Genomic DNA, 26,071 nt, shown 5'->3' on the forward strand with positions numbered 1-26,071 from the left:
GAATAGTCCATCTCTTCCCCTTGCCCGCTGCTCCGGAGGAACGTGTCTGAGTGTGAATAGTCCATCTCTCCCCCTCACCCGCTGCTCCAGGAGGAAGGTGTCCAGTGTGACCAGTCTCACTCTCCCCCTCGCCCGCTGCTCCCGGAGGAAGGTTTCTGACTGTGAATATTCCATCTCCCCTCGCCCGCTGCTCCCAGAGGAAGGTGTCTGAGTGTGAATAGTCCATCTCTTCCCCTCTCCCGCTGCTCCCGGAGGAAGTTGTCTGAGTGTGAATAGTCCATCTCTCCCGCGCCTGCTGCTCCCGGAGGAATGCGTCTGAGTGTGAATAGTCCATCTCTCCCTCTCCCGCTGCTCCCATAGCAAGGTGTCTGAGTGTGACAAGTCTCACCCTCGCCCTCGTCCACTGCTCCCCGAGGAAGGTGTCTGAGTGTGAATATTCCATCTCCCCTCACCCGCTGCTCCCGGAGGAAGGTGTCTGAGTGTGAATAGTCCATCTCTCTCTATCACGCTGCTCCCGGAGGAAGGTGTCTGTGTGTGACCAGTCTCACCCTCCCCCTCGTCCACTGCTCCCGGATGAAGGTGTCTGAGTGTGAATATTCCATCTCCCCTCACCCGCTGCTCCCGGAGGAAGGTGTCTGAGTGTGAATATTCTATCTCCTCCTCGCCCGCTGCTCCCGGAGGAAGGTGTCTAAGTGTGAATATTCCATCTCCTCTCGCCCGCTGCTCCCGGAGGAAGAGGTCTGAGTGTGACCAGTCTTACTCTCCCCCTCGTCCACTGCTCCCGGAGGAAGGTGTCTGAGTGTGAATATTCCATCTCCCCGTCTCCCGCTGCTCCCGGAGGAAGGTGTCTGAGTGTGACCAGTCTCACTCTCCCCCTCTTCCAGTGCTCCCAGAGGAAGGTGTCTGAGTGTGAATAGTCCATCTCTCCCTCGCCCGCTGCTCCCAGAGGAAGGTGCCTGAGTGTGAATATTCTATCTCCCCTTGCCCGCTGCTCCTGGAAGAAGGTGTCTGAGTGTGACCAGTCTCACTCTCCCTGTCATCCACTGCTCCCGGAGGAAGGTGTCTGAGTGTGAATATTCCACCTCCCCTCGCCCGCTGCTCCCGGAGGAAGGTGTCTGAGTGGGAATAGTCCATCTCCCCTCGCCCGCTGCTCCCGGAGGAACTTGTCTGAGTGTGAATAGTCACTCCCCCTCGCCCGCTGCTCCCGGAGGAACGTGTCTGAGTGTGAATAGTCCATCTCCCCCTCACCCACTGCTCCCGGAGCAAGGTGTCTGAGTGTGAATATTCTACCTCCCCCTCGCCCGCTGCTCCCGGAGGAAGGTGTCTGAGTGTGAATAGTCCATCTCCCCCTCGCCCGCCGCTCCCAGAGGAAGGTGCCGGGGTCTTGGGTCCTGCTCAAGGTTTAATCGATGTGGTTTGTGGTTTGGACTCTGTGGTTCACATTGTGATGTGGTTCTGGTTTCCAGTCGCTCCTTTTTTGCTTTTTGTTTTTTGGAGGAACAACACCTTATATTCCGTCTGGGTAGCCTCCAACCCGATGGCATGAACATTGACTTCTCAAACTTCCGCTAATGCCCCACCTCCCCCTCGTACCCCATCGGTTATTCATTTATTTATATACACACTTCCTTTTTCTCCCTCTATCCCTCTCACTGTTCCCCTTGCCCATCCTCTGAGCTTCCCCTCTTTTGTGTTTTATATTCTGTTTTCTCACTTTTCTCATCATTTGCATGATTTGTTCTTTTGTCGCTTTGGGAGTTTAATGTTTCTCTTTGAATGAGATCCATGGTTTTCGTTGTTTCTTGGCAGTCTGTGGGGAAGACGAATCTCAGGGTTGTGTACTGCACTCATACTTTGATAACAAAAGCATTTTGAATCACTGGATCTTTGAATTGAGAAATGAGTGTGTTTAGCTATGCCCATACCTCAGGTTTTACCAGCCTGAGCTGAGAAAAATTAAAAATACAACAACAGTAAATAAATAGATAAATGAATAAGCAATACATACAGAGAACATGACAGGACTAGAGATTGAAAGTGAGTCCATAGGTTGTGGGAACAGTTCAGTGATAGGACAAGTGAAGTTGAGTAAAGTTACCCCGTCTGGTTCAAGGACCTGATGGTTGAGGGGTAATAACTGGCGGTGTGGCTCCTGAGGCTCCTGTACCTTCTTCCTGATGGCTGTAACGAGAGGAGAGCATGCCCTTGGTGGTAGAGGTCCCTGATGATGGATGCTGCTTTCCTGTGAAAGCCCTCCGTGTACATGTGCTTAATGGTGGGGAGGGCTTTACCCGTGATAGACTGGGCTGTATTCACTACATTTAGTAAGTTTTCTGTTGTTGTAGTGTTTTGGGTGTGAGCTGAGAGTTATTACTGATTGTGTGAGTTAAGAATCATTGATTCAAGGTGTGGAGTGAATGCAAAGATAACTTGGACTTTTTGCTCGCTGCCTCTTGAGTTAACAATGCTGCCAAGTTCTTGCTGTAACAATACTGCTTAAAGTGAAAAACGCAACCTTGGTCACAGTGGAATCACATGACTGGTAATACTCCAGATCACAATAATTTGACCAGCTGACCAACCACTGTAAGCTGTGGAATTTGCTGGTGAGGGTCACCGACATGTTGACCTGCTTCCTTTGCATCCGCTCAGTCTCTGTGGTGTAACTTGCTAGAAGCTGGCAGCAATGAGAAAGGACAGCAATCTCAGTGAAAGAGGGGCAGAACAGCTTTAGCTCAGAGACTGAATGACTGAGAAACAAACAAAAGAAAGAGTGAATTAGTAGGCAAATTAAAAATCAAAAGAGAAATAAAGTAAAGGACCAAAAGATTGGATTATGAGAGAGAGAGAGAGAGAGAGAAAGAAATGAAAAATATAAGCTATGAAATCTGAGAACGATTCTCTCCTGAAACTTCAGCTCAATATATCCAAATACGGTTTGATTACAGTTGTCGTACTGTTACAAAGGCAGCAAAATGTTTAAATATAAGAATCAATTCTGTGCAATTCTAGCAATTTTTTAAAGTTATGGTGAGGCTAAAGGTGGGCTGCTGCATGTTTTGGCGGTCTGCATCGATCAGTAGATTCTGGTGTTTCAAAACTTGTAACATACCTTTCAATTTGTTGCTCAATTTGAACTTTAATAATGACATAGATTTCTGCTCGCAGATTGATATTTTTGATCAATATCCATTTTACAATAGCTAATATGAAACATGTCATCTACAACCTATCACATTCTTAATGCAATGCTCAATTTATAACATAGAGTAAGCAACAAGCCACTTACACAATGAAAGCGAATATTTAAATGCATTCCATACAATGTAATAATGAAATTCAATCCAACATATAATATTCATTTTTAAATTTGTAATCAGTGAACATAATATTCACAATTCAGTTTATTAATTCATTCATATGACCACCATTTACTACCCATTCCCAGTTGCTCTTATAGAGGGAGTTTTCCTGGGCTAACTCAAGGGGACAGTTAAACAACAGGCAAAATGCCAGAGTATAGCCCAGGCTGCATAAGATGTTACGTTTCCTTCCCTAAAGCTCATTAGTAGACCAGATGTCTTTACATTGCAATCCAGTAGGTTCATAGCTACCATTACATTACAGACCTAGCTTTTTAATTCCAAAATATATTTAATTAACTCAGCTTCAATTCGTCATTTCCTCTGGGATTTGAATTTTGAATTTGGATCATCAGTCTGCCTGCATTAATTGAAGTCCATTAACTTACTGCACTCAATAACCAAACCTTCTGATATACAGTCTCCACTATTTAATAGCCATTGTGTACAAACTAATTCCACTGTAGAATAGAAAATAATTTGAAAATGTACAATATATGAAAGAGATAGTATTCAATGGCACTATAATAATGAAATCACAATGTACACAAAATATAACATGCAAATATGCAAACTATATCACATAATATTCAGTGCAGAACAATATTGAATTTACTTATTGTAGACACCATTTGAATTTTACATAGAGATCTATAAGGGGTTCCTCAAGCCAAGGCAATTTACAGATAGTGAAGTCCTGAGCTGTGAGTGATGTAATCCGGTGAAGTGAATGGGCCAGGCAAGCTCCTTTTGCAGCCCCATTCTCAGATTTAATACCCAATATTTAAAATCCTTTAAAAGTTAGAAATGAAGCAAATAATCAAGCAACTTTAAACATTATTATAGATTTTAAATAGAAATTTAAATTGAAATGTAATTACTTAAGATTTTAAAGCAAATGCATTAACTACAAATAAAGTATTATCCTTAAATTAGTTCCCTTCAGCTCTCTCAAATGACTTGGATCCAGCTTTGGATCTAATCTGGTCAGAATCTGAGAGAAGTTCCCCGGCATAAACATCATGTAAAACTGCTGGCATTTCTCAGCAAACTCTGATCCAATGTACTGTTTCTGTAACAGTTTTGTTTTACCAGTCAGAGTTGTTAGCTCTGAACTGAACCCCTGAACTTGGAGGACCTGTCTCGCTACTACCCTTTGACCTGTTTGGCGTGGGTGACCCTACCAACATAAGGCCTTGATTCCAGTCAACACAGCTCCCTAGGTCATTGAGGCATGCAAGCCTCCAAACCCTATGGCTAGGTTGTGGTCCTCCAGGAGAAATATTTACACAGCAGGTACATAAATGGAGGTACTCATGAAGGGTCTTTATTACAATAATCCATTGTATTGGCAATATGGTTTGCAGTTACTAAACCAATTAAAATACTGGAGTGCATAGTATATCTTAGGAACGGTTGATGAAAGTCCTCTTAAGACTACAGAGAGATTTGCAATGTAAGTTACCCAAATTGATTTTACAGTAGCCTGACGTTAATAATCATTCAGACCAAAATTGATCCCAAGAGTGAGTTGTTTCGGTTCATTTTCTATCGCAACATATTCTGTATTCACTTGTTTGTTATCAGCTGTGCTGAATGTTATTGCTATTCATAAAACATGTTTTATTCCAGGGTCGGATTTTTTTTAGTCTGTTTTGGTGTTGATACGGACTCTATGTTAAAAGTAATTTTTCCCCATTTTCTAAATAGTCCCACCAGTTGGAGACTATGGTAAGTGAGGTATCCAGGCAATTCATCACCCTGCCATGGGGATAGATGTATTCCTGTCATCTGGTACCCTCAGTATTAATTAATTATATGGTAAACCTATCACTCAAATTAATTGATATTTAAAACTGCAGAAAGACAAACTGGACAGGGAAATTACAGATGGTAATGAAGATAGTTCCAACTTTAAATATTGGTGCATAGCATAAGATAAAGAATCAGCTATTAAAATCTTCCTTGATGTTTATTTGTATTGCCATTGAAATCAATAACAAGCAGCTGATCTGATACTGCCAATGTGTGGTCAGCATTTCTCCTGCAGTGTTTGGCCATTTGTGGTGTGAGAACACCACTCAGTTGATTAAAGTACCTACTCCTATTGTTTACTAGAATTAAGAGTCCAAGAACATGGTAACACTCCTGGGAAGAGGATGTGAAAGAGGGGATTGGTTCAGAAGTCTGATAGTGATGGAAAAGAAGCTGTTCCTGAGTCTGGTTGTCCAGGCTTTCAACCTCCTGTATCCTATCCTAGATGCCAGAATTGAGAAACTTGTAACCTTTGCATCTTTCCTCAAATACATTCCCCGGAATTGGATGCATAATTCCATTTGTGGTTGAATCAGGTTCATCAAAATGTCCAAGAAACTGCATGTTTTTTAACTACTTTTCCAACCAGCTCAATTACGTCAATGAACCAAGTATACACATCCCTTTTATATCCACATAGAAATCTCTTGTACATTGTGCACGCTACATTATATTGCATCTTTTTGGAAGCTAGAAAGTTAGCTTTGCCACATGTACACTAAAACATCAAAACATACAGTGAAATGTGTCGTTTGCATCAACAATCAACACAGTCCTTCCAGAATTTAAAATTGATCTGCAAAGACAGTTGGAAGAAGTTTCCAATTCTCCTCTATTTCTAATTTTTCTAAACCATTCCACATTCCTAAACACCATAGAACCAGAGAACACTACAGCACAGAAAACAGGCCATTCAGCCCTTCTAGTCTATGCCAAAACTTTATTCTGCTAGTCCCATTGACCAGCACCCAGCCCATAACCCTCCAGCCCTCTCCCATCCACGTACCTATCCAATTTATTCTTAAAACTTAAGAGTGAGCCCGCATTTACCACATCAGATGGCAGCTCGTTCCACACTCCCACCACTCTTTGAGTGAAGATGTTCCCCCTAAACCTTTCCCCTTTCACCCTAAAGCCATGTCCTCTCATATTTATCTCTCCTATTCTAAGTGGAAGGAGCCTACTCGCACTTACTCTGTCTAAACCCCTCATAATTTTGTAAACCTTTATCAAATCCCCCCTCATTCTTCTACGCTCCAAGGAATAAAGTCTTAACCTGTTCAACCTTTCCCTGTAACTCAACTCCTGAAGACCCGGCAACATCCTAGTAAATCTTCTCTGTACTCTTTCAAACTTACTGATATCCTTCCTATAGTTAGGTGACCAGAACTGCACACAATAAAATTCTACCCCCTTCTCATCATCATTATGTGCCGTGTCGTATGACATCGGCGATCATGATCTATGGCCATGATTCTTCTTGGCATTTTTTTTCCTACAGAAGTGGTTTGCTATTGCCTTCTTCTGGGCAGCGTCTTTACAAGACGGATGACCCCAGACATTATTAATACTCTTCAACAATTTCAAGATTTTAAAGTACTTTCTTGTTGTGTCTGACCATAGCTGATTATTTAAAGTTTCGAATAAATTTATTACCGAATTACGTTATGTCACCATATACTACCTTGAGATTCATTTTCTTGCAGGCATTCAGAGTAGACAGAGAAATACAATAGAATCAATGAAAAGCTACACATAAAGACTGACAACCAACCAATATGCAAATACAATCAATCAATTAACCAATCAATAAACAAACAACTAAGAGCATGAGTGTAGAATCCTTGAAAGTGAAAGGTTACGGAATCAGTTTGGTGTTGATGTGAATGAGGTTATCCACACTGGTGGCTGTTGTTTGAAGGGTAGTAACTGTTATAAGATCCAGCTCTAAGACTAAACTCACATGACTAGACTTTCCTCATGTATTACTGTGAGCATACTACACTCATGCAGTTAGACCATTTCATCACGGCTAAAATTGTCACACATCCAGGTGTACACACGTGCACAGAGAAACATCCCCATTGGAGCAGGCAGAAATGAAGGCACATAAGATGAGCTGGTCAGCCATTAGATGTGCTCAGAAGATGCAAATTAACACACCCATTTGCTTAGACACAGATGGAAGCGCACTGGCTGCATGATGCACAGGCAAATTTTTGTTTCACTAATGTCATGTATTGTTTTTGTTTGATTTTTTTTTTAAAAGCAACTTTCTCCCACAGATCATGTCCTGGTAGATGACACCATGACACCGGTCACCTGCCTGTCAGCAGCCACGCAATGCACCTTGGATCCCGACTGCAACGGCAGGTTCCACACGCTGAAGCGGTGTGCGGCTGACAGTGTGGCAGGCTCCCTGCAGCCGGCAGCCAGCAATGAGTGCATGATTGCTGCATTCGCTCTTCAGTCCCACCAGCTCTTCACTTGCAAGTGCAAAAGAGGAATGAAGAGGGAGAAGAACTGCCTGCGAATATTCTGGACCATGCACCAGAGCCACGTTCCAGGTACATTGGAAGGCCCAAGTATAGTGATCAGCGGAGATAACAAGACAGATAAATGGAAGAGAGAGAGAGTGGAGGGGGGAATATTGTGATCAAAGCTGGAGAGATGTAAGAGTGAAATGAGAGGGAGAAAGTAGTGCTTGCTTAAATTGCACAGTGGTTTGGACGAGAACTGGTCTAACAACACACACATGTTATACAGGATCAAAAAGACAGCCATTGCATTTATATAGTATCTGCTAAGGAGATGCAACCCAAATGTTAGTGAGCCATGTAGTTCAGGAGACGGACAGGTTAGGAGAATGAGCAAAGAAGTGGCAGGTGGAATACAGCAGCGGTCCCCAACCACCAGGCCGCAAAGCATGTGCTGCCAGCCTGCGGGGAAACGATATGAGTCAGCTGCACCTTTTCCTCATTCCCTGTCACACACTGTTGAACTTGAACACAGGGTTGCCAGCTGTCCCGTATTAGCCGGGACATCCCGTATATTGGGCTAAATTGGTTTGTCCCATACGGGACTGCCCTTTGTCCCGTATTTCCCCCGCTAAGGTACAGCGTTCCTATGAAACCTTTTGTGCCAAAATGGCGTAAAGTGAAGAAGCAATTACCATTAATTTACATGGGAAAATTTTTGAGCATTCCCTGACCCAAAAAATAACCTACCAAATCGTACCAAATAACACATAAAACCGAAAATAATACGAACATATAGTAAAAGCAGGAATGATATGATAAATACACAGCGTATATAAAGTAGAAATAATGTATGTACAGTGTAGTCGGGAAGATTAACCCAAAACCGATTTGTGGAAAAAAATAGTCACGTACCCGCATGCGCACGTCACATATGCGCACGTACACGCATGCGCACACAGGTGCCCGCGCAAGGCTTCATGGTCATGGTAGTCTTCCCTGGGGTAAACACAAGTGTACCAGGATTTGACTGCTACTTTTGTCCCTTATTTGGGAGTGAGAAAGTTGGCAACCCTAACTGTAGAAAACATGTTGAGATGAGTTTAACCTACTTGAACAGCCCCCCCACCCTCCTGTCAGCCAGTCCGCAAGAATAATGTCAATATTAAACCGGTCCGCGGTGCAAAAAAGGTTGGGGACCCCTGGAATACAGTGTTGCAAAGTGTATGGTCATGCATTTTGTTAGAAGGAGCAAAATCATAGACTATTTTTAAAATGGGCAGAAAATTCAAAAATCTGAGGTGCAAAGGGGCTTGGGAGTCCTCGTGCAGGATGCCCTACAGATTAACTTGTAGGTTGAGTCAGTGGTGATGAAGGCAAATGCAATGTTGCCCATTAATTTCGAGAGGACTAGAATATAAAAGCACAGTTGTAAGGCTGAGGCTCTATAAGGCACTGGTGAGGCCTTACTTGGTGTATTGTGAGCAGATTTGGGCCCCTTATCTAAGAAAGAATGTGCGGACATTGGAGCAGGTTCAGAGGAGGTTCACCAAAATGATTCTGGGAATGTAAGTATTATTGTATGAGGAGTGTTTGATAGCTCTGGGCCTGTACTCACTGGAATTTAGATGAATTGGGATTTCTTTGAAACCTATGGAATATTGAAAGGCTTTGATAGAGTGGATGTGGGGAGGCTGTTTCCTGTAGAGGGGGAGTCTAGAACCAGAGGACACGACCTCAGAATAAAAGGATGTTCATTTAGAATGGAGTTGAGGAGGATTTTTTTTTTAGCCAGAGGGTGGTGAATCTGTGGAATTTATTACCACAGGCAGCTGTGGAGGCCAGGTCTTTGGATATATTTGAGGCGGAGGTTGATAGGTTTTTGATTAGTCAGGGCATGACAGGTTATGGGGAGAATGCAGGGAAGTGAGTTTGAGAAGGGAAATGGATCAGCCATGATGAAATGGAGGAGCAGATTAGATGGACCGAATGGCCTAATTGTGTTCCTATCTCTTATGGTCTTATGATCTTTTATTTGTTGGGTAAATGTTGGGTAAAATGATTGAGGGTTTTATACTGTACAATAAACTAAAACAGGGCCTGGGACTTGGGGATCCACAGATGATTTTCCTTCCCCATTACTGGCTGAAATAAAATGCATCGAGTAAGAAAAGAACTTGGCTGAAAACCAAGGCAAATGGAAAGGAGGAACAATGGGTCAGCACATTTCCAGCCAAAGGTTGGAATGTAAACAAATGCAGGTGCTCCAGATCTGAAACAAAACCAGAAGAAAATGCCAAGGACCCTCAGCAAGTCAGTCAGCATTATAGAAACAAGAGAGAGTTAATGTCTCAGGATAATAACCTTTCATTGGATAACATGAAGCATTAATGTTCCTCTCTCCAGAGCTTTTGCTGATGTTATGAGTGTCACCCACATTTTTTGGCTTAATTACAGCCAAAGGTTGTTGTTTTGACACAGAGATGAAATGTTCTTGTCAAATATTTGAGAGCTTTTGTGACACTGAGTGAAATAATTGGAGCAGTCACAGTCACTGTGACTGAATTGTACTCCGGTCCAAACTATGGAATAAAGATTGAGCATTAGCAATGTTCCAAGCTACATCACCAGATATCACCCTCTGTAAACATATTATAAGTGAATATGTGTATTTTTTTTGGAGGGGTGAGACAAACCTTGAGGGTGTTGACAGGACAATGTGGAGAGGCTGTTTTCTTTCAGAAGAATCTGGAGCTAGGGTTCACTGCTTAAAAACAGAATATCTCTCATCTAAGAGAAAGATGAGGCAATTTTATTCTTTAGGAACTCTCTTCCTCAAAGGTTGGTGGAAGAAAAGACTCCAAATATTCTAAAAGCAAATGTAGTTAGATCTTTGATAAGAAAGGGCTTGTAAAAGCACCTTGCTTAGACACAAATGTGGAATTGAGATTAGAATGAGGTAAACCTCGATCAAATCTGCAGAGAGATAGCAGACAACTGCAGGAAATATAAAGTTGAGATAGTAGGGGATTTTAATTTTCCACATATTGATTGGGATTCCCATACTGTTAAAGGTCTAGACAGATTAGAGTTTGTAAAATGTGTTCAGGAAAGTTTTCTAAATCAATATATAGAGGTACCAACTAGAGAGGATACAATATTAGATCTCCTATTAGGAAACGAGTTAGGACAGGTGACGGAAGTGTGTGTAGGGGACCACTTTGGTTCCAGTGATCATAACGCCATTAGTTTCAACTTGATCATGTATAAAGATAGATCTGGTCCTCGGGTTGAGGTTCCAAACTGGAAAAAGGCCAAATTTAAAGAAATGAGAAAGGATCTAAAAAGCGTGGATTGGGGCAGGTTGTTCTCTGGCAAGGATGTGATTGGAAAGTGGGAGGCCTTCAAAGGAGAAATTTTGAGAGTGTAGAGTTTGTATGTTCCTGTCAGGATTAAAGGCAAAGTGAATAAGAATAAGGAACCTTGGTTCTCAAGGGATATTGGAACTCTGATAAAGAAGAAGAGAGAGATGTATGACATGTATAGGAAACAGGGAGCAAATAAGGTGCTTGAGGAGTATAAAAAGTGCAAAAAAGTACTTAAGAAAGAAATCAGGAGGGCTAAAAGAAGACATGAGGTTGCTTTGGCAGTCAATGTGAAGGATAATCCAAAGAGCTTCTACAGGTATATTAAGAGCAAAAGGATAGTAAGGGATAAAATTGGTCCTCTTGAAGATCAGAGTGGTTGGCTATGTATGGAACCAAAAGAAATGGGGGAGATCTTAAATGGGTTTTTCGCGTCTGTATTTACAAAAGAAACTGGCATGGGATCAATGGAAATAAGGCAAACAAGTAGTGAGGTCATGGAACCTGTACAGATTGAGGAGGAGGAGGTGCTTGCTATCTTGAGGCAAGTCAGAGTAGATAAATCCCCAGGACCTTGAAGGAGACTAGTGTTGAAATTGCAGGGGCCCTGGCAGATATATTTAAAATGTCAGTATCTACAGGTGAGGTGCCGGAGGATTGGAGAGTGGCTTATGTTCTTCTGTTACTTAAAAAAGGCTCTAAAAGTAATCCGGGAAATTATAGGTTGGTAAGTTTGACGTTGGTAGTAGGTAAATTATTGGAAGGAGTACTGAGAGATAGAATCTACAAGTATTTGGATAGACAGGGACTCATTAGGGAGAGTCAACATGGCTTTGTGTGTGGTAGGTCATGTTTGACCAATCTATTGGAGTTTTTTGAGGAGATTACCAGGAAAGTGGATGAAGGGAAGGCAGTGGATGTTGTCTACACGGACTTCAGTAAGGCCTTTGACAAGGTCCCGCATGGGAGCTTAGTTAGGAAGATTCAGTCGCTAGGTATACATGGAGAGGTAGTAAATTGGATTAGACATTGGCTCAATGGAAGAAGCCAGAAAGTGGTAGTGGAGGATTGCTTCTCCGGGTGGAGGCCTGTGACTAGTGGTGTGCCACAGGGATCAGTGCTGGGTCCATTGTTATTTGCCATCTATATCAATGATCTGGATGATAATGTGGTAAATTGGATCAGCAAATTTGCTGATGATACAAAGATTGGAGGTATAGTGGACAGTGAGGAAGATTTTCAAAGCTTGCAGAGGGATTTGGACCAGCTGGAAAAATGGGCTGAAAAATGGCAGATGGAGTTTGATACAGACAAGTCTGAGATATTGCACTTTGGAAGGACAAACCAAGGTAGAACATACAAGGTAAATGGTAGGGCACTGAGGAGTGCAGTAGAACAGAGGGATCTAGGAATACAGATACAAAATTCCCTAAAAGTGGAGTCACAGGTAGATAGGGTCGTAAAGAGAGCTTTTGGTACATAGGCCTTTATAAATCAAAGTATTGAGTATAAGAGTTGGAATGTTATGGTGGGTGAGGTTGTAAAAGGCATTGGTGAGGCCGAATTTGGAGTATTGTGTGCAGTTTTGGTCACCAAATTACAGGAAGGATATTAATAAGGTGGAAAGAGTGCAGAGGTTTACAAGGATGTTGCTGGGACTTGAGAAACTGAGTTACAGAGAAAGGTTGAGTAAGTTAGGACTTTATTCCCTGGAGCATAGAAGAATGAGGGGAGATTTGATAGAGGTATATAAAATTATGATGGGTATAGATAGACTGAACGCAAACAGGCTTTTTCCACTGAGGCTAGGGGAGGAAAAAACCAGAGGACATGGGTTAAGAGTGAAGGGGGAAAAGTTTAAAGGAAACATTATGGGGGGCTTCTTCACACAGAGAGTGGTGGGAGTGTGGAATGAGTTGCCAGATGAAGTGGTAAATGCGGGCTCACTTTTAACATTTAAGAAAAACTTGGACAGGTACATGGGTGAGAGGGATATGGAGGGATATGGCCCAGGTGCAGGCCTGTGGGACTAGGCAGAAAAATGGTTCGGCACAGCCAAGGAGGGCCAAAAGGCCTGTTTCTGTGCTGTAATGTTCTATGGTTCTATAATGAATGCAAAAGCAAGCCTGAGATCTGAGGGGCTTACCGTGCAGCTGTCTGGTTTTCAGAGATTTGTACAGAAGCAGAAGATGGTAGAGCTGAAGGTACAATCTTTTTTTGAGTGAACTGTGACGAGTTGAATAACCTGCCTTATCTTTCTTTTCCTAGATTACAATGAGTTTGACACATCACCGTATGTGTATTCAATGCCGGGTTCATCATGGGATTTGGACGATGGTAGACTTGCTTCTCTAGTTTCAGGTACTGCCATCTGTAAAAATAGATTATATGGATAAAATACTCGGTTGGGAAGTTGTGCATCCTTTTGAGGGGGAGACAAAGTAGACTTCCACAAAGCATCATCAAATTTTCAGTTAATCAGATGCAGAATATTTACTGACAAAGAATATAACAACTTTCAAATAAAGGATACCAACATGATTTATGTGTGCATAAACTGCGAACAGTTCTTGCTTGACCAAAAGGCTATGGAATTGTATCAGATTGTAAACTGGATAATGCTGTGTCATAAAATTGACATTACTCTAGAATTAATAACACCACTCATTGTGCCTTTTGCCGTTGATTTTTATGTATTTTCAATCCTTGATTAGACCCCACTTAATCAAATACAAACATTTGTAGTAGCCCGAGACATATTTTTTAACCATCCATTACTCAGTGTACAAATCCCACCCTCATTCCCCTCCCCCAATCCCAGCTAGTCTTCAGAATACCTGAAGGTCATTGTAGCCAGTGGTAAAACTGCATCAAGAGACAAATAGGAAGCAAGTTGTGTAAAATATTGAACCTGACACCATTTTATTAATGCAGGATTTCTGGGCACAATGGCCTAGCTTTATGTTGAAGCCTTTATTAAGGCACCAGAGAAAGATGTTTTGGCCCCACAGAAATGTGCATTTATAGTTGAGACAAGTAACATTGTTTGAAAGCTAAGCTAGATGATCACATGAGAAATGAAGGAATGAAGTTAAGTTTAATGACATAGTGTCTGATGGGCTGAAAGAACCTTTTAAATGTATCAATTTTATTCCTACATGTTGGCCTTAACTATGTTATTTGCTATGTGGTAGAAATCCTGAAATTTCTCCTGAAATCCTTCTCAGATTTATTGGTGATATCAATGATCCATTTTTTGTACTCACCTCCAAGAGGACCACAGACTTGTCTAGGGTTTTGGAGGCGTGCGTGCCTCAATGACCCAGAGAGCTATGTTGGCTAGAATCAGGGTCTTGTGCTTTGCCTCTTGGTAGGGTTACCCATTACAAGAAGCTAGAGGCCAGACTAAGAGTGGTCCACCGGCCCTCCCAAGTCAGGGGTTCAACGCAGGGTTAAAAACTCTGAATGGTTAAAAAAAATTGTAACAAAAACAGCAATGAAGAATCCTTCTATATCTGTGTGCAACAGTATGGACGGACAGAGATGGAGGACCTTCATTGCTGCCCTAAACACCAGCAGTGTAATGGGCAGTGACTAAGTAAGTTTTTTTTCTCACTAAAATTTTAAGTATTTCTTTCATATCGACCCTACCTCTCTTCCAGAATAAACCATTCCAGACATCCCACCCTGCAAAAACTCATTTCAAGGAGGTAGCACCATCAATTTGTGGGAGACTCCCGGAACTTCCAGGAGAGGTGGGATGTCTGCAATAGAGTAGCTCCTTAGCAGCTAGCCAGCTAGTTTAAATAATATTAGCTATGCTAATGAACAAATGACACCTGTTAACTCACCTCAACATGTCTTTTACAGTCTTAACCCACCATAGGCAATAGAAAAGTCACTGGTGCAAACAGTGCAGTGAGCAACACTGTCATTATTTTTGACCCCTATTAGGCAGGGGTACACTTTAGGGTAGTCTGGGGTGACGTATGTTTTATATTTTCTTTTTTTGAAACACTCTGCCATGGCGTGCTCTCTCTCTCTCTCTCTCTCTCGCACTCTCTCTCTCTCGTGGTCGCTCTTGCGCTCGCTCTCATGCTCTCTCTCTCTCGCTCACTCGCTCTCAAAAAAATTGATTTCCAGGATGTTGTATATAATTTGCAGGCATCAGGGAGCCACTATTAATATGCGGGAGACTCCTGGAACTTCCAGGAGAGGTGAGGTGTCTGCCATTCAGTCTCCTCAGCATTCCCAATATGTACAGGCTCTATTCCTGACTCATGTTCTCAATCTAATTTATACCTTCTCCACCATCTTGTAGCTTTTACTAAAACAGAAACCACAATTATTTGCCAATGTAATTTGTAACAAGGTTAACTTGCTAAGCAAGAATGAAATTGATAACAAGCATTTTTGGGAATGAACCGAAGTAGTAAGTGATGCATTCCCTAAGTCCTCACCAACTTTAGTAGAATTTAAAAACTGGTCTAACCAAGACTAATTTACCAGAATTCACATCACACCATTCGTAACTTATGATGTTTCAAAGATCATTGCAGCCAATGGTATTTTTGAAATATTTACCTCATGGAAATGCAGGAACTCTTAAACAAACAGATAATCAGCAATAGTGTACTATGAGGACATCAGGGAAAACTCCCCTGCCCATTTTTCAAAATCTAATCTTTGTGTTGGCCTGAGAGAGCTCCACTTAAGATTTCAACAGATCGCACTTGCTCTGAATTTTGCTGCACTGTGAAGGTGTGTCAGTTGGGTTATCTGCTCGGAAGTCTGCTGTAAGGTTTGAACCTATAACCCTTTTAATTTAGAGGTAAATAAGTATTTAAAATGCAAGGAGATTCACATATTGGCTCCAAGAAAGCCACATGAAGCTTACTGTGTGTTTACATAGTTGAGTAAACATGGAGTGGCTGAACTAGAGTTATCTACAGGCTGCTGAATTTCATTGATGTCGCATGCCATTGACTGACCCAAATGGATTTCAGCTTTCTTCTGTATTGTTCTCTTTTTCCAGAAGGGACCAAAGTTCAGCCCCCAGTCAGTGTTAACCACTGCTTAGATGCTGCCAAAGCCTGCAATGTGGTTGAGAATTGTAGACAGTTCCGCACCGACTATGCCAAGAGCTGCACCAAATCTGTCTCCAAGTTCGGTTGCAACAGACATCAGTGTCACAGGAGCCTCCGTCGCTTTTTTGACCACGTGCCAGAGGAATACAAATACCCTGTCCTTTTTTGTCCCTGTGAGGACAGCACATGTGCTGAACGCCGACGAAAGACCATTGTTCCTGCTTGTTCCTTTGAGGAATCTGAGAAGCAGAACTGCCTGAAGCTGCAAGGCATGTGCAAGGAAGACATCATTTGCAAGTAAGAATACCAATTAAGATGAAATTAAAGGAGTTGCTCTTGGTGGAAGGTGATCAATACTGTAAGATAGTTAGTTTTAAATTATTACTGTTGACACCCATTGCATAGAATTCCAGTGAACCAAACCCCTTCCTCATTATTTTCCCTTGATGTGATTTCCATGGAATGAGCCCTTTTCCAGTTTTTCCCAGTGCATACAATTTCGGCAGATCATACAGTTCTCCGTGATGTTGCTTATAAGGATTTCAAATGCACTAGACATTTTTCAACCAGCCAATGCATAAACAAGCATACCTGTGGATGCAAGTGCACACCAACATTCCTACACTGTTACGCCTTTCATGGGCCAAATGTGGGCGCAAACATGGTTTTCTCAGAAGCACACCCTGGTTTGGCATAGATGAGTTGAACTGAAGGGCCTGTTTTCGTGCTGTATTTATCTATCTCTATCCCTTCTGCCAACCCGCCCCCCCCCGCACCAGCTTCTCACACTTGTCCAAATAAATAACTTACTTCTTCTTGACCTAGTTATTGGCCAGTCAAGAAAAACTCATGTAACCAATTTGTTACTAAGCTGTCATACTAAAAGTAGACTATTGATCCTTCTGTTGTATCACACGCTGTAGTTATGTGTGTCCCAGATATAACATCTTGCTTTTGTATTTGTGGCAGGTCCCGCCTGGTGGATTTTCAGACCAATTGCCAACCATCCAAGAAGTCTTCTAGCTACTGTTTCCGGGAAAACTATAATGCCTGCCTTCAGTCGTACACTGGCCTCATCGGTAAAAAAATCCCTAATCTTTATTTAGCTGGAGTCTTTCTGTAGTTTTAATATTGAGGAACAAATTGTGGCAAATATCCTCTTGAAGCTGTGCAAGCACGTTGGAAGGTTTCTGTTGTGTACTTAATATTTCAGTAGTATTTGAGTAATATTGTAAATATATTTCCATCCCTCTCCCTTCTGTCTTCTCCTATCATTTCGGATCCATCCCTCCCCCTCCTGTCTTCACCTATCATTTCGGATCTCCCCCTTCCCCTCCCACTTTCAAATCTCTTACTATCTCTTCTTTCAGTTAGTCCTGATGAAGGGTCTCAGCCCGAAACGTCAACTGTACCTCTTTCTATAGCTGCTGCCTGGCCTGCTGTGTTCCACCAGCATTTTGTGTGTGTTGCTTGAATTTCCAGCATCTGCAGATTTCCTCGTGTTTGCGATTGTAAATATATTGTTTGATTAAGCATTCTTGTTCCTTTAAATAACTTATTATGGGTAATATGTAAAAATACATAAAATGCATATGTCATCACGTGATACGTATGCGTCTCGTTTAAAGTAAAGATCAAATTTAAGACTTGCATCTCTCAGCTCTTTTGTTTTCCTTTGAATTAGTTTAATGTTTTGGAGTTACAGAATTTAACAGTAGTGACAAGGTATTGTTTAAACGAACCTAAGACAGCTACTGACCGTGTTGAAATGCAGCAAGGAACTGTGAGTAAAAAAAAACAGCGCAGCACATGCAAGAGGCAGCCAAGTGAAAAAAAAAGCAGTAAAAGGAAGTGTCCTGGGTAATAATAATCATAAAAAAGAGCTGAAATGGCTGGCTACATCAGAATGATTAATGTGTTTGATTGCTCAGTGGGTAACTGGCTCATATAGACTGAGCTAATTGAACAGTACTTTGAAGCAAATGAAATGGCCTACTCCTGCACCTATTTTCTATGTTTCTATGTTTCTATGAAATGGACAATGAGAAACGAGTACCAATTTAGCTGACTGCATTGGGTTTAAAGTACACAGTTTGCTGAGAAGTTTAACTGCTCCAACCAAGCCAGTCAAAATGAGCTTTGTTGATATTGTGAAAGGAAAGCAGCAACATTTAGAACCAAAACTATTGCTGATTGCAGAATGCTTTATATTTCATAAGCGGAATCAAAAGGAAGGAGTGTCCATTTCTGTGAACGTGGATGAATTGAAGAAATTGAGCATTGTCAGTTCATCACTGAAAGATCATTTAGTTTGTGGAATCTTACAAGAAAGCATTCAAAAACAGCTCCTAACTAAAGCACAGCTTACATTTAAAACAGCAGTTGAAATTGCTGTATCAATGGAAATACCAATCAGACGCAACTGAGTTGTAGTCAGGAATGAAAGTGAGTATGAACAAAATTGCAATATTTAAACAGAAACTGACCTGACCAAACCAATTGTGTTACCGTTGTGGCAGGGTCTCACGTACACCAGACCAATGCAGATTCAAAGGCGAAACTTGTAGAAAATAGGGCACATACAAGGTGTATGTCGAGCAGACAAAAATAATAGGACTGCACAGAGAAAAGAAAAAGATAAAAGCCAAGTTGTAGTTTCAAAAAGAGCCCTAATCTGCATGCTGTTGATCACAAATCTGATAATGGTGAGAGAGACACAGGACTAGGGAGCCTTAAGATTTACAGTGTGAAAACTAGCAATAGACAAGAAATATAGCTTACTCCAGAAGTGAACAGCAAATTAATTAAAATGGAATTGGACACTGGTTCAGCTGTTTCAGTCATTCCACAAAATGAGTTTGAATGGCATTTCAAAGATATTAAACTGAAGCCTGCAGATATCCAACTAAGGACTCATACTGGAGAAAAGGTAACTCCTGTGGGAATGACCTTCGTAACAGTGGGATACCTCAATCGACAAGCCACATTGAGCTTGTAAAGACAGGAGGACCAGCATTATGGGGGTGTGATTGGCTGAGACAATTGCAACTTGTTTGAAGATCCATCTACCGTTTGCCTGCCACAGCAGTGTTCAAGGATGGCACTGGAAAACTCAAGCATATCAAAAGCAAAATATTGTTAAATGAAAATGCCGTGCCCAAGTTTTGCAAAGCCCATCTGATTCCTTATACCATCCATGATAACGTAACCTGCGAGTTAGAGTGCACAGAAGCTGAAGGAATTCTTTCCAGGCTTGAGTGGAACCCATGGGCAATCCCAATGGTCCTAGTAGAGAAGAAGAATGCATCTGTCAGGATCTGTGGTGATTTTAAGGTCACCATCAATCAAATACTGAAAGAAGATTAATATCCTCTGCCCAGCATAGAGGAAATCTTTGCAAACCTTTCTGGCAGGAAACACTTTATCGTAGTTTACTTAGCTGAGGCCTACCTACAGATGGAGATGGAAGACGAGTCCAAAGTATTTCTCACTGTAAATGCTGACAAAGGGCTCTATCACTATAATGGGCTTATATATAGGCTTATTTTTGGAGTGGTATCTTCACCTGCACTCTGGCAGGAAGCTATGGACCAGGTGCTGTATGGCTGCCCAGGAACTCAGTGTTATCTGGATGACATCATTGTTACCTGTAAAGATGAGAAGGAACATCTTCAAAACCTCAAGGCAGTGTTAAAAAGTTTAGAAGATTATGGGCTCAGAGCACAATGCAACAAGTGTGAATTCTTTAAACCAAGCATCGCTTACTGTGGTCACACCATTGACGAACAAAATTGCTGAGAAAATTCAAGCAGTGGTGGATGCCCCAAGGCCAAAGGATGTGTCACAGTTGTGGTCGTTTTTAGACTTGGTCAATTGCTAGAACAGGTTCCTGCCCAACCTGGCTACTGTCCTCCACCCCTTGAATTCATTACCGCAGATCAGGAAGAGAAGGCAATGGACAAAGCAGTGTGAGGTGGCTTTCCAAAACAAAGGAAATGGTGACGTCAGACACTGTACTCACACATTATGATCCACATTGTTCAGTGAAGCTTGCCTGTGACACCTGCCTTATGGCACAGGTGCAGTCATGTCACACGTTATGAGTGATGAAAATGAACACCCCATCACCTTACCTTACCGCTGCACATAAAAGATACACACAGATTGACAGAGAGGCCTTCAGTCTGGTTTGGGGTGTAAAACATTTCAGCCCATTCTTGTATGGGAGAGAGTGATCATCAGCCACTGGTGGGCGTTTTCAATCCACAGAAGGGTGTTCCACCAACAGCAGCAGCACAAATGCAGGGATGAGCTCCGTTTCTTGGATGCTGCAATTACAAAACTTATTTCCAGAGAAGGACTAATGAATAAAGGATTGTCCTGTTTACCCTTGGTAAAGGAAATATCAGAAAAAATTACAAACGAGGACACTCATCTTGACATGTTCTTCCTAATACAAATTGAAAGTCTACCTATTACGGCAGAGGTGATCAAAGGGAAACCAGGAAAGACCTCACACTTTCTCAGGTCTACATGGACCTAGCAGCTAGAATGTGCAGCAGAAACTCCAGTTCTCCTATTTTTCCCAGCGCCAAGATGAACAGGGATTGCCTTGTGTGGGAATTGAGAGTTGTTGTACCATCCAAGCTGACAGCTAAAATTGGAGGAGCTACATGCGTCATCTAGCCATGGTCAAAATGGAAGTGTTGGCTCGAAGCTTTCTGTGGTGGCCTGGAATGGATCAGCAGATCAAGCAGCTTGTCGTGCACCGTGCGGGATCCCAACACGTCCAGGAGGTGCCAACAGCAGTGCTTCTCCCTCCCTGGGAATGGTCTGTATTGCCTTGGCAGAGGATTCATGCGGATTTTTCTGGACCATTCATGGGCAAAAAATACTCGGGAGTAGTGGATGCAGCTACAAAGTGGTCAGAAATGGTCCCAATAACCTCAGCAACAGACTCGCACACTGCTGATGTGTTGGGAAGCCTCTTCTGAAGGACTGGTGTTCCAGAATACATGTGACAATGGACCACAGTTTGTGGGGAAACATCTTCAGTCACTCCTAAAAATGAATGGAATAAGACATATTAAATCTACACCGTTCCATCCAGCTACAAAAGGCTTGGCGGAAAGGTTTATCCCGAGTCTAAGCAATGTCAGTGGAAACACTCTACTCTGACAATGGATCAGGGGCTCGCCAGTTTCCTCCTTGCATATTGCAGTGCAGCATACTCCACAACCTACACCAGTGATACTGTTCCCAGGCCATCACCTGCATTCATGCTTGGACCTCCTCAAACCCGAACTCAGAAGGAGCATGCTGGACAAAAAAGCTGAGATAAATTGAGGGCTCCTCAAGCAAGAAGCTTCGATGTTGCAGTCTTTGTGAGGAGCTTCAGTGGTGATCAAAAGGGGGCAATTGGCAAGATTAAGGACAGAAGCGGACTTACACAGTGGGGATTACATTCGAAAACATCTGGAGGCAACACATCGATCAGTTGAGGAGAGCAGAGTCAATTGTTAGAGAAGAAAAGTGACTACCACTGTCAAAATCAATTCCTGCAGTTTCAGAGTCAACTACAACCACCATGAAGGAGGTCTCAGAACATAAGATTGTTACACAGTCACAGGTCTCATCTGCCAAACAGAGTGATCCCACTCACCAGGCAAATTGTTATCCCCATAAAGTAAATAATCCTTCACAGCGATTAAACTTTTAGGCCCAAATGGAACTATTTAAAATTTACTCTGCTGTGCATGTCTGCATAGTAGTTGTATTACAAAGGGTAATTTATAAGTTCGTGGCCTGAGGTAGGAGGAGTCAATTTTAGAAAACCTAGCACATTTATTTTTCAACATAGTCCCCTCCTACATGTACACACTTAGTCCAGCGGTCGTGGAGCATACGGATCTTGGACCTCCAGAAGGTGTCCACAGCAGGGGTGATTGATAAGTTCGTGGCCTAAGGTAGAAGGAGATGAGTTATACTGCTCTCGTTGTGGGCACATGGCCAAGTGGTTAAGGCATTCGACTAGCGACCTGAAGGTAATGAGTTCGAGCCCCAGCCAAGGCAGCGTGTTTTGTCCTTGAACAAGGCACTTAATCACACATTGCTCTACGACGACACTGGTGCCAAGCTGTATCGACCCTTGCCCTTCCCTTGGACAACATCAGTGTCATGGAGAGGGGAGACTTGCAGCATGGGCAACTGCCGGTCTTCCATACAACCTTGCCAAGGCCTGCGCCCTGGAGAGTGAAGACTTTCCAGGCACAGATCCATGGTCTCGCAAGACTAACGGATGCCTTACATATGGCTTTCGTTACATGAACAAGCAGGTCAACTCCTTGAGTGATTATGCAGAAAGTTTGAAGTTAATAACTCATCAGGTGTGATTGATAAGTTCATGGCCTAAGGTAGAAGGAGATGAGTTATTAACTTCAAACCTTCTGCATGATCACTCAAAGAGTTGAACTGCACGTGCATATAACGAGAGCCGTATAACTCATCTCCTTCTACCTTAGGCCATGAACTTATCAATTACCCCTGCTGTGGACACTTTCTGGAGGTCCAAGATCCGTATGCTCCATGACTGCTGGACTAAGTGTGTACATGTAGGAGGGGACAAAGTTGAAAAATAAATGTGCTAGGTTTTCTAAAATTGACTCCTCCTATCTTAGGCCATGAACGTATCAATCACCCCTTGTATATGTACTTTACATATGATTGGAATGCATTCTATATTGAGTTGGAGTTTACAGTCAAGCAGGGTGGAGTGTTGTGTATTTAACATTTCAGTAGTATTTGAGTGATATTGTAAATATATTGTTTAGTTAAGAATTCTTGTTTAAACAAACCATTCATTACAGGTTATATGTAAAAATACTTGAATTGCATATGTCATCACACTACCATGTGACACGTACGTGCCTTGCTTAAAATTAAGAACGAGCATCTCTCAGCTCTATTGTTTTCCTTTGAGTTAGTTTAATGTTTTGGAGTTACAAAACATAACAGTTTCTACTAGTGTGTTGACAACTTTGCAGCTACAAACGCTCCAGTGTTCCTATGTCTGGAGGAAAGTGGACATATCCTAGAACCATTTGTTCACAGGGTTGCTAGCTGAGGAAGTAGAGAAATTGAAAAACAATTTAGGAAGTTTCCAGATATTTATTGTACCCACTACAGAGAATTTTGCTTTCTTCTGGGCCTATCCCCTTTCTCCACTCTGACTATACATATTGAATAGAATCTGTTCATTTGAATAATTATGTCCTTCTACTAATGTTACAAACAATTCCCTCAAGGGACAAAGGGGATGGGTATTGTAGGCTGAGAACATAAATGTCCATCCATTTTTGCTGTCCAGCATCCTGTTAGTCACTTGACACAGAAATAATGAAGTTGTTGGTTAACAATGGCAGTCTATGTTGTTCTACAACACATCTGGGAAAGATATGAATGGAAAATATTGCAGCTCCTTTGAAATATTCAAACTAAGTGGATAGGGTGGTAAAGAAGACATAGCCTTCATTGTTTAGCATTTTGAGTTTTAAAGTTGAGAAGTTATGTTGCAGCTATTTAAGACATTGGTTGGGCGATATATAGAGTATTGTATGCAGTTTTGACTGCTGCATTACAGGAAGGAGGTGAAGGCTTTTCTGAGGGTACAGAAGAGATTCATCAGGATATTGCTGAGAATGGAGACTACAGTCTGTGCAGATTGGATATATTCTGTCCTCCCCGCGTGCAATCAACACTGGGGCACCTCAAAGATGCTTGCTTCGCCCATTCCTCTACTCTCTCTACACCCATGACTGTGTGGCTGGGCACAGTTCAAACCCCATCTATAAACTTGCTGCTGACACAACTACAGTTGGCAGAATTTTAGATGGTGATGAGGGGGCATGCAGGAGTGAGATAAATCAACTGGTTGAGTGTTGTGTGGCAGCAACAACCTTGCACTCAACATCAGTAAGACCAAGGAATTGATTGTGGACTTCAGGAAGGGGAAGCTGAGGGAACACACACCAGTCATCGAGGGATCAGCAGTGGGAAGGGGGAACGTGTTCAAGTTCCTGGGTGTCATCATCTTTGGTGATCTATCCTGGGCCCGTACATGTTGGCCCCAGGGCAACTGCTTATTTCATTGGGAGTGTGAGGAGAATTGCATCTCAGCAAAGACACTGGCAAATTTCTACGGGTGTACTGTGGAGAGCATCCTAACTGGTTGCATCATCGTCTGGTATGGAGAGGCCACTGCACAGGATTGGGAAAAGCTGCAGAAAATTGTAAATTCAGCCAGCTCCATCACGGGCACCTTCAAAAGGAGATGCCTCATTAAGGACTCCCAGCACCCAGGACATGCCCCCTTCTCATTGCTACCATTAAGGGGGAGGTTCAGGAGCCTGAAGACACACACTCAACGTTTCAGTAACAGCCTCTTCCCCTCTGCTGTCAGATTTATGAGTGGACAGTGAACCCATGAACACCACCTAACTATTTCTCTCTCTCTTTCTGCACTACTTCTTTAATTTATAGGTTTTATTATTATTTATTGCAATGTACCGCTGCTGGAAAACCACACATTTATGAGGTATGCCAGTAATATTAAACCTGATTCTGAATCTGAAGGAAAGATCGGACAGACTTTGGATTGTTTTCGCTGGAGGGCTGAGGTGCAACAGGAGAGAAGAATGTAAAATCATGAGTGGCATAGACAAGGTAGCTTGTCAGAGTCTTTCCCCAGGCTGAAAATGCCAAACACCAGAGGGCATGAATTTAAAATGAGAGGCGGAAACTTAAAGATATGTGAAGCACATTTTTTACTTGGAAGGTGGCAGGTGGCTGGAACGTGATCCCATTGGAAGTGGTAGGAGCAGATATGATAGTATTTAGACAGACACATAACCAGACAAATACTGGAGGGATGAGGACCTTATGCAAACAGATAGTATTAGTTGAGATTGGTACGATGGTCAGTTCAGACACGGTGGGCCAAAGACCCTGTTCCTGTACTATGTTCCATGTTTCCAGTGTCATAGTCATGAGAGATAGTGTCTCGGTGTGTTTCCTCAGTAAATGCGTCACAGTTTAATTAAGTTAAAGTTGAACTTAATTCAGTCATCTCTACTTTTATTAACAAGATGAAACAAAGTATACATTATTTTGTTGAGTTAATGATATTGTACACTCAGACCCCGCTTAACGCTGAGAATGCATTCCTTTGAGTTGCGGTGCTATGTAAACTAGCGCTATGCAGGGTCATTATAACATTACGTAAATGAACGTGTGCTTGATTTTTAAAAAATCACACCTGTGATATATGATATCATATTTTATGTATACACAGTAATTCATGGAGTAACAAACACGCCGAGAGGCCTGACCTGTACATTAGTGGAGCAGTAACACATCGCAGCAGCAGCCGAGGGAAGCGGGTGGTGGGTACTTCTTTGAGAAGGGACCAGGCTCAGGGTCCTCCTCTGACTTCAGCTTCTTCTTCAAGTAGGCGTTGATATTTGACTGCCTTTTCTTAAGTTTCCTCTCATGAAGCCATTCTTGGTAGTGGGAAATCACGTCGAGAACACCTCTCTTTGCTTATTGCTTCGCTCCCTGTCAGGGTCATTATCGATGAATTGGTCCATGACTTGTGTGATTGTGGTGATGTCAGTGCTGAGGTATTTTGTGGTGAGGTTTCATGCTGGAGTTTCCTCATCTCCATCTGTGTCCTCAGATTCACCCAGGATGCGTTTTCCTGCCAGTTCTCGAAGCTCTTCGCTATTAGGCTCTCAGCATGAGAACGCAGTAACTCTTCAACATTGCCATCATTAACATCCTGATGCCATATCACTTGCAGTTTCACATCCATGCTAATGCCTTTCCTAGACATCTGAGATGTGCTACCCTCAGCGGAAGCTGCAGGCCATTTTCCAGACATTGCGGGTGAAAAAAATGGAATAAATTGG

The 26,071-nt window shown here is 42.3% G+C and overlaps 1 protein-coding gene across 1 annotated transcript in view; it reads left to right on the top strand.

Moving 5' to 3' along the window:
* The window catches only part of LOC140200371 (GDNF family receptor alpha-4-like), a 54,080-nt gene that overhangs the window by 17,202 nt on the left and 10,807 nt on the right, over positions 1 to 26,071 (top strand). Inside the window, exons 2-5 of the mRNA XM_072263603.1 lie at positions 7,463 to 7,744; positions 13,288 to 13,380; positions 16,055 to 16,403; positions 17,076 to 17,185. Of these exons, the coding sequence (XP_072119704.1) occupies positions 7,463 to 7,744; positions 13,288 to 13,380; positions 16,055 to 16,403; positions 17,076 to 17,185 (834 nt within the window). The remainder of the gene's footprint in view (positions 1 to 7,462; positions 7,745 to 13,287; positions 13,381 to 16,054; positions 16,404 to 17,075; positions 17,186 to 26,071) is intronic.

The sequence above is a fragment of the Mobula birostris genome, chromosome 7 (assembly GCF_030028105.1).
Source record: "Mobula birostris isolate sMobBir1 chromosome 7, sMobBir1.hap1, whole genome shotgun sequence".
Classification (NCBI taxonomy): domain Eukaryota; kingdom Metazoa; phylum Chordata; class Chondrichthyes; order Myliobatiformes; family Myliobatidae; genus Mobula; species Mobula birostris.